This window comes from Myotis brandtii, unplaced genomic scaffold, assembly GCF_000412655.1.
Source record: "Myotis brandtii unplaced genomic scaffold, ASM41265v1 scaffold1077, whole genome shotgun sequence".
Taxonomy (NCBI): domain Eukaryota; kingdom Metazoa; phylum Chordata; class Mammalia; order Chiroptera; family Vespertilionidae; genus Myotis; species Myotis brandtii.
Window position 1 is genome coordinate 32,518 of NW_005353666.1, and position 9,457 is coordinate 41,974.

At 45.0% G+C, this 9,457-nt stretch overlaps 1 protein-coding gene across 1 annotated transcript in view; it reads left to right on the plus strand.

Annotated features, from left to right (window-relative positions):
• PSMB1 (proteasome subunit beta 1) overlaps positions 1-9,457 on the plus strand; it is an 11,549-nt gene that overhangs the window by 517 nt on the left and 1,575 nt on the right. Inside the window, exons 2-4 of the mRNA XM_005857140.2 lie at positions 1,698-1,942; positions 4,866-4,947; positions 7,402-7,531. Of these exons, the coding sequence (XP_005857202.2) occupies positions 1,698-1,942; positions 4,866-4,947; positions 7,402-7,531 (457 nt within the window). The remainder of the gene's footprint in view (positions 1-1,697; positions 1,943-4,865; positions 4,948-7,401; positions 7,532-9,457) is intronic.

Sequence of the window (9,457 nt, forward strand, 5' to 3'; positions counted from 1 at the left end):
GGCCTCAGTCTCTGGGTGGCTTGTCCTCTCGGCCCATCGCTTGGGTGTCGGTGCGGACGGCCGGTGGGCAGTGAGGCCGCAGGTGGACACGGAAGCCCGGCCTCCGCTGCGGGGGAGCTTCCCGGAGGGACCCAGCGGCAGAGACGGGCAGGTGTAGCGTCTGCGGTGAATCAGTCCGCGTTGGTCGATGCATAGTTGTGTCTGTAGCTAAAAGGGTTGATCAAACAATTTAATCGTTTTCTGTTATTTTAGGTAGAAAGTAGGATTAGTTGGCCGGGTTTCGTTTCATAGTTAAGTGCTTGTTTTTTAAGATTTAGCCTAAGTTCGGGGGAGAATACTCAGAAGAAGGCCTTTAAAAATGTTATCTTGCATGTTACATTTAAGTTGTCCTTTTTAAAATAAGAATACCAGCTTTACGTCACGTGGTGCTTTTCCTTGACATGCACTAAAAGAACGCGGTTGTAGGGCGATGCCCCATAAGGACTCTTGGCAGCTGTAAATTGAGGCAGTGGTTGCAGTTTACCCACTGAACTAGGTACAGCGCACACACCGATGGGAAGACGGCCAGGCTGTTTGAACAGGTCTTGTGGATTTGAGGTTCTCATGCATGTTTTTGGGATGTGTTGGCAGGAGAGTGGAAGTTTTGATTTTAGCCTTGTGCCTGCCACTAAAGGGCAGTGCGGCCTCTCCACTTTTTTAACACAGCTTCTAAGAGTTTGGAGGAGAATCAAGCATTTTGTAAATTGCCAGCCGTTACATTTTTTTCATCCTCATGCTGCCCTGAGTGTTAGATGGTATTAGCCCCGTTTTTACAATGAACCTGGGGCTCCAGCCACAATGCTGGTGTGAGGTTGAGCGAGGACTTGAATCCATATCTCTGTGTCCACTGAGTTTATGCTTTACTCTTGCACTTCTAACACTTTTGGTGACAACTGATGGAGTAGTTAGGTCATCAGGTGGCTATTAGACCCATTTCATAAGGCAGTTGTGAATTCTTTGTAAGACTGTGCAAGGTGTTGAATATTCAGTATCCATTACTCTCTTTTTAGCCCATTGCAATCCAATTTAAGCCCTATGAATTTCTGATTATTAAATTGAGTTACCTTTTCTCAGTGTTATTTTTTGAAAAAAAATTTTAATTGATTTCAGAGAGGAAGGGAGGGGGAGAGAGGGTTAGAAACATCAGTGATGAGAGAATCATTGACTGGCTGCCTCCTGCACACCCTACACTGGGGTTTGAGCCGCAACCCAGGCATGTGCCCTGACCAGGACTCGAACCGTGACCTCCTGGTTCATAAGTTGATGTTCAACCACCAAGCCACACCAGCAGGGCAGGTATTTAATTTTTAATAATGATGATAATTCTGTAGCTCTTCTTTTACCTCCCACTACGGGCCCTTTGCTGTGATGTAGGCTGTGTTTTAGGCAACTCTTGGTATTTTTCCAGATTACCCTTAGCCTTTCCTGATCTCACCTCTTCTATCTGAATCCTGCTCTTGCTAGCATCCAGTGGTTTTCTCCCAGCGCAGGCACACCTCGTGTTGTGTTTCACGTGCTCACAGATGATGCGTTCTTTACAAGTGGTTAGCATTTTTTAGCAATAACATTTTTAAATTAAGGTATGTACATTTTTAAAATACATAATGGTATTGCACACTGGTTTCAGTGTAGTATAAACATAACTTTTCTATGCTCAGAGAACCCAAAATCTGACTCGCTCTGTGATACTCGCTTTATTGCAGTGGTCGGAACTGGACCCGCGCCCTTCTGTTGGGTCGGGCTTGTTTACCATCCAGGAGGACTCATTAATTTTCTTTCCCTTCTTTTCCCTCAGTACTGTATTGGCTATTGCTGGAGAAGATTTTTCAATTGTTGCTTCTGATACTCGATTGAGTGAAGGGTTTTCAATCCACACCCGGGACAGTCCCAAATGTTACAAATTGTAAGTAAATTTCTAATTCCACATTTCCCAGCCTTGTGGTAATCTAATGCTACAGAGATTTAACTTCTAAACAGTGTGTTGCATGAGTTCTTAGACTGCCTGTTTGGGGCTTTGCATTTTTGTTAGGAAACAATTTTATAAATTAGTATTTCCTGATAATTTACTATGTAGTGTTCATCGTATCTGCCATATGTGGATACCAACAGTGCCTTTCATAAACTAAATATTTTCATCTCAACATTTTGTCATGAAAAATTTCAAATATACAACAGAAGTAAAATGTTGTGGTGAACATCCATATATTGCCACCTAGATCTTATTAGCATTTTACATAATTATCGTATTTTCTCATCCTTGTATCCATGAATCCATTAAATTTTTTTTTTAATCTGCCCATTTTTTTTAACCTGAAACATTTAGCCGTGTCCTAAGCAGTTGCACCCGTGGCTCACAGTGTTAGTAGATCCATTTTTTCTAAAATACAAAAATAAAGTCATGTACAGAAAGAAAAAAAAGGGTCTGCATAAGTCAGCTAAATGCATCTTGCAGGTTGGCAGTGGTTTGTAACTAACATTTTTGGCGACAGTTGTACATGGTGGTTAATTCCCAGGTTGGTCCAAAAGAGCCTTTTGCACCTGAATTGTAACAGGAAAGGACTGAGGAGGTTTGTCCTGTGTGTGCAGGAGGTGGTAAAGAAGGGAGGTCTGTCCTTCCTGCTCAGGGTGGACCGACACATATTACCTCCGAGAACTGAAGTTTGTCTTCATCGTCCCAGTTCCCCTTTTTTATATATAATATTTTATTGATTTTTTTACAGAGAGGAAGGGAGAGGGATAGAGAGTTAGAAACATCGATGAGAGAGAAACATCGATCAACTGCCTCCTGCACACCCCCCACTAGGGATGTGCCTGCAACCAAAGTACATGCCCTTGACTGGAATCGAACCCAGGACCCTTCAGTCCGCAGGCCGACGCTCTATCCACTGAGCCAAACCGGTCAGGGCTCAGTTCCCTCTTTGACCACTTCTCCATCTTTGATGCCTCGTTCTCCTCTCCGGTTTATAGTGCACCCATGCTACCTTGCTTCTTCTAAGATGTAATTTTTATAATTTGAAAGTAGTGAATGATATAACTTTATTGATATCATCTTTGTGTAGTCTTCTCTTTTTTATAATGTTCTACTTTATCTTATTATTATTTTTAGTTGAGAGAGAGAGAAAAAAAATCAGTGTAAGAGAAATATCTATCGACTGCCCCCCCCTACCCCACCTCTATGCTCCCCGACTGGGGATCAAATCCCAACCTGGGTATGTGCCTTGACTGGGAATTGAACCTGCTGCCTTCTGGTGTACGGGATGATGCTCAAACTAACTGAGCCACACTGGCCAGGGCTGTAACATCCTATTTTAGTGTGTATGCTGCTAAAGTGAAGACCCATTCTTTTTTATGACATACTTCAGTTCTAGGAGTAGATAGAACACTGACAATTTCCTGTGTCCCTGTCATCCATTGTCAGCCCTAGACCATGTGTACAGCTGAAGCTGCCTGAATACCCTGATCCCACGCCCTCTGGGGCTGACCTAGAGCTGAGCCTGCCTCTTCCCCACCTGCTTGAGACTCTACAGTTAACACTTCATTCTTTGCAGTCCACTGATGTATTTGGATATTTGGGAAAAGCATCTTGAAGCTCCCAAAATGTTGTCCTAACTGTTGGTATTGTCAGCCCATCTTGGTGTTGGATTGAAGGTCTTTACCTCCGCAGAGAGGCTGGTTGTAGGGAGAGATCAGGAAATGCTGGTAGCTGGTGATGCCCCAGAGGGTCGGGGGTCCACAGTTGGACAAGAATGATTTGTATGCTCGTCCAGAAAGTCTGAAAGGAAGAAATCATGGCTTCTGCTAAATAGTCCTTGACGAGGTGGGTTTAGCTTTCTTTATAGATCAGTACCCAGATTTATGGGTTTATTTTTGAGACATATGGTTGAACTTGTATGGATGTCCCAAAATTTAATCAGTTTCCTTCTGGTGGGCATTTGGGATGTTTTTTGTTTGTTTTGGAGAGCCACTAAAATAATATGTATACTCACACAAGTGACCTGAACATATCTTTGCAAACTTGCTGGCATGATGAATGTCCGGCAGTGGGATTATTGCGTGAAAGTGATGTGCGCTTAACCCTTTGCTAGATCCAGCCAGTGGCCCTTCTGAGGGTGAGATCGATGTGTCCTCCTTCCCAGCATCTGAGAGGACCGTTTTCCACAGGCTGCCAGCACGAGGCATTACAGCCAGTGCGATAGGTGGAAATCGTCTCTTGTTTAGATGTGGATTTCTGATAGACCCAGAGGCTCTTTTCATATGTTTATGGTGACTTGTGTCTACTTTTATGTGACTTTCATAACATTTTACCCAACTTAGTTTCAGATGTACAACATGATTCTAATTTGTATATAATGTAAAATGATCATAATAAGTCCAGGTAAAACCTGTCCATGCACATAGTTGCACAGATTTATTTATTGTAATGAGAACTCATCTTAGCAGCTTCAAATATGCAAGACAATATTAGTGACTACAGTCACCATGCTGCACGTTACACCCCCATGATCCCTTGTGGTGTTAACGTTTTTCATAATTGTAGACTAAGAAAGTTAAAACTGGACTTTGGTCATATGTATTACAAATACATTTTCTTAGTTTTTTCTGTTAAACTTGGTATTTTTCTCTTTAATTGATGTGATGGAAGGAGTTAGATATCTGATTACAGACCTTCCCCCTCCCCATTTCCATTCTCCACTGAGTGGCAATGGCAGTTGTCCCATTACCACTCAGTGAGCAATGGGAATAGGAGCTCTAGGGCTAACATTGCCCAGCAGGTGTTTTGCTTTACTGTTTAACCAACTCAATGTCCTGAAATGTGCTTTTTATAGAACAGACAAAACAGTCATTGGATGCAGCGGTTTCCATGGAGACTGTCTAACCCTGACGAAGATTATTGAAGCAAGACTAAAGGTAGATGCGTTTTACATGTCTGACTATTGGAAGTTGGTAACTCGTTAGACTCTTTTACGGACACAGCATAGCTGCTGCTCAGAATAGCTGGAGAAGCGCTAGGTTAGTACGAGAAACTGACCTGTTGATGCAGCGTCATTAACATATAGAATGTGAAACCACAACAGATCCACCTGTCAGATCCCTACAACAGAGAGGATTTCTGTCCTTTTTTGAGGCAGCAGGAACGGAGTTCTTCTGAAGATTCTCTTCCCTGAAAAACAAACGGATCGATTTCTGTGGAGAAGACAAGCTTTTTGATGGGAGCTTGGTCTGGAATCCTGTCAGCTGACGTGCTTTCCCCCTGCCCCTCACAGACAGGACTTGTGGGCAGGAGTAGGAAGGGGGAAGCCATTGCTACCTACTACCTTCACAGGCTTTAGTTGACAGGAGGCTGGTGGGGTAGGAGAGAGGAGGGGCAGTGTTTGGAAGAAGTGAGAGAAGGAGTGGGACCAACCGTTTGTAAAGGGCTGACATGTCACTGCCTGAGGCCTGAGGTGGGATCAGCTCTGATGAAGCAAGGGCGAGTCCGGACTCTGGTCAGGGTCTGTGTGCAGTAAGCGTTTGCAGACCAGGGCAGGAGTGTTTGGACTGTGTTCGGTGGGTTCTCTGCGCTCAGGTGGCTGGAACTCCCAGTCACCATTGTCAGCATCAGAAATGTAGGTGTTTCTCACCGTGTGGCCTGACGAGGTTTCGTCAGAGCTGTTGGTGGTATTTGCAGTGTCAGTCCCCTTGCCCTTGGTTCCTGATTTAACTTTGTTGGCTCTGGTCATGGTTTTTAAGTGGTTGGTAGGTCCATCTGGTACATGAAGAAATGAGCTGTAGTGATCACGTTGTGCCTGCCTGTTTGTAACACCTGAGATGGTTCCCACTGCGAGTGGCGTGGTCACTGGACTACACAGTGGCTTACTTACCTGGCACTTGCTTTTTGCATGTGTAGGAACCATTTCATCCAGTATTCATCGGTTGTTGGTACTTATTTAAAAATTCTACTTACATTTCGAGCTTCAGCAACTTACATTTATTGACCTGTGTGTGGTTTCTAATATTTTGTAAATGGGGCTTAGAGGACAAAAATAAACATGACAGGGAGAGTTGTTTTGTTAAATAAAACAAGAACCAGTGAGGTCAACTTAGTGCACAATACTTCTCTGCCTGCCCCCCCACTTCCTGAAGTGGGCCTGTGAAACTGTATTCGATATATTATTACATAGATGGTGAGGTGAATAAATGGGGTTTGGTTTTGAAATAAAATTAAATTAAAATTTTTTACGACTCATTTTGGAAAAAAAATCTTCTGGACACCGACACATGCACCACTTGTAGCTTCTTTCTAATGTGTCTTCAGTGCTTTGTCACTGACAATTCCACAGTATTTCCTAGGTTTCTCTTTAGAGGTGGTTGCCAGGTGGCTGACAATTTGGAGAACTTTATGTTACGTTTGCTACTTTGGTAGGATTCCTCGGTCTGTTAGGTAAGTTGGGGTTCCCACGGGTGAAGTCAATGTGGGCTGGGACCCCCTGAATATGAATGCCACCTGGATTTGGAGGCTCCTGTGCTCACTGCAGGGGCTTCAGGAGCAAGACCTCACCCTGTCCTAGTGTCTGCGGTGCCAGGTTAGCGCGGCGCCAGGTTAGCGCGGCCTCATCTCTGTTCTCAGGCGAGGCTGCTGTGCAGAGAGGGGCCTCGACCTGCGTCTGATCAGGGCTCAGCAGACTGCAAGGCCCAGAGAGGAAGTGTCTCAGCTTTGTGGGTCACTGGGTCTTGGTGGCAACAATCAGCTCTGCTGTTGAAACGCAGAAGCAGTTGTAGGCGGCCTGTGATGATGGGAGAGACTGTTCACAGACACGGGTGGGGCTGGATTTGGCCCACGGCTACAGTTTGCTGACTGGTCTATGCGGAGTGAAGAGCTGGATTGGTGTGAGTTTGCTCTGGAGTTTGTATCTTTGTCTTGGAATAAGGATGACATGGGAAATAGTCTGTAAACCAGATGCTGAGGGGCAAACTTAGTGTTCTTTCCTCTAAAAATTCTTATTCCTCCCAAAGTGATAGGGTCTAGTGCAGGGGTGGGCAAACTTTTTGACTCGAGGGCCACAATGGGTTCTTAAACTGGACCGGAGGGCCGGAACAAAAGCATGGATGGAGTGTTTGTGTGAACTAATATAAATTCAAAGTAAACATCATTACATAAAAGGGTACGGTCTTTTTTTTGTTTTAGTTTTTTTATTCATTTCAAACGGGCTGGTCTAGTGAATTATTTTACCTTAGTGATACTGAGTTTTTTGATCATGAGAGAAACAGGTATCTTTTCTTTCACCAAGATATGCACTTATTCTTTTCACTCTACTGTTCATTGTTGTAGCCTGTAATAAATATATTCTGCCTCTGCATTCCTGTTTTTGTTAAACATCGCAGATGTACAAGCATTCCAATAACAAGGCCATGACCACGGGGGCAATTGCAGCAATGCTGTCCACAATCCTCTACTCTCGGCGCTTCTTTCCGTACTACGTTTACAACATCATCGGGGGACTCGACGAAGAAGGTAAGGTCTTTCTTGTGGAAAAGGAGGGGCCGGCTTGTCTTAGATGTCGGGGTTTCATCTAGACTTGAAAGAACCACAAGGACCATCTTGCCCGACAATTTCATTTTCTGATAGAGCAACAGAGACTGAAGCTGAAAGGAAATAAATGGTTGTCCAGGGACACAGAGCAGGTGGCGGCTGGCGCTGGAATGTCGGCAGGCGTTGCTTTACTATTTCCTCAAGGTCTCAGTGAGTTCAGAAGTAGGTACTCAGCATTTTAGTCTTAAAAAGGAAATCTGATCTGGAGGACAAACTTATTTGACATCAAAAAGTTTTTAAAAAGTGATGTCTTGGAAGGAATGCGTGCGTTTTCGTCCGTGTTTCTGTAACATTTTTGAAAGGCTCTGGTTTCCGGCAGAGCCGGGACGTTTCTGTCCTCCTGTGTCGCTCAGCTCAGGCACCGAGGCTTCACACAGGTCTGATCGGTGCTGACTTTCAGTGGCTTCCAAACACCACATAGACTCTCAGGACCGTCTGTGCCACCGTTCAGAGCGGCCCATTGTGGAAGTCACGGAAGCGTCCGTGAGGACCTGGTCAGCGAAATGGGTCTGCTTCCGAGAGGGAAGGTGGGTGGGGAGGAGTCGGGGCTTCTCAGTTCCGTCCCTCCAGGGTCTGTGTCTCTGCCCACAGGCTTCCCTGCTGCCCCCACCCAGGGGCTCTGGGGGCTCTCTGCTCTTCCACCTGCACGGTTCCCATGAGACAGACTAGGCCGACAAGTGTCCTTTGAGGCTTTCAGCCTCACTTGAAAACTAGGAGAAAGTGTAAGGGCTAGAAATGATCATCAGAAATTAATTACTCTTTACCTGGGCAATTACATTCTAGCCACCGATCAGCTGCCTAACCTAGCACAGCTCTTCTGGTGCCTTTTTGACTTAAATTATATCTGATTTGAATGTCAGATCAATAAATTCATGTTTTAGCAGCATTAGCGGCTACCGTTGAATTTCAGCAGGGCAGGCAAGGTCCTTGAACTCCCCTGAGAGTCAGAGATGATCTGGGAGCTCACGGCTACTAACTGGCACGCTGGGGTTTGGGTCTGTTTGACTGCAGGCCCTCCCTGGCCTTTGATTTTCACGTGACAGCACTCCTTGTTCAGGTGGATTTGATTCTCGGGCATTTCCAACTGTCCTTTCTAATCTTGTCTTTGATTTTCCTTAGAGTAATGCTATTTCTTAAAGAAGTTTATCCCCCGACAGTCTTCAGCTCTGACCAAGGCATCTCTTTTCTTGGTTTTCCTCCCAGCAGATTTCTGAAAAAGAAACCAGCAGGCCTTTCTGAGACTTTGCTGTTGGCCTCTGTTTCATCCCGGGTTCTGACCCTCGCCCAGGGTCTTTCCTCACTGTGTCTCTTTCTGCACCTTCTCCACCAGCTTTCCTTTTTTTGTTTTTCAGTTTCCTTATTATCATTATTACTTTTTTAAGAATCCTGCTCTTGTTAGATTTTGTTGTACTTTGAAGTTTCCTTGAGTTGTTGCATTTTATCAGATTGGTTTTCATTTTGTTTGCTTTTGCCTCCGTCTTCTACATTGGAGGCTTCCTTCAAATTTCTGTTCTAGTTTCTGGCTTCCATTCCTCTTGACGATGCTGCACCCAGGTGTGATGGTCAGGTCTGATCGCCACGCCCCAGCCCCACCCTCTCTGTAGGCTGTCCATCACTGTGGACGTGCCCCCTTCTGATGGAGTTGTGGCTGCTAAAAAGGTTTTTGCTCTTAGGAGCTACAGAAATGGCCTTGTCCATACTGCCGTGTTTCACAGGCCAGCCTCAGAGAGGTTGCAGTTTTGGTTCCATACCAACTAGGGATGTTCAGGAGGAATTTGGTGCAGAACTTAGAGCGGGACCTGTGACCATTAACCAGCGTGCCTGTGAGGCCACATGCACGCAGGGAGT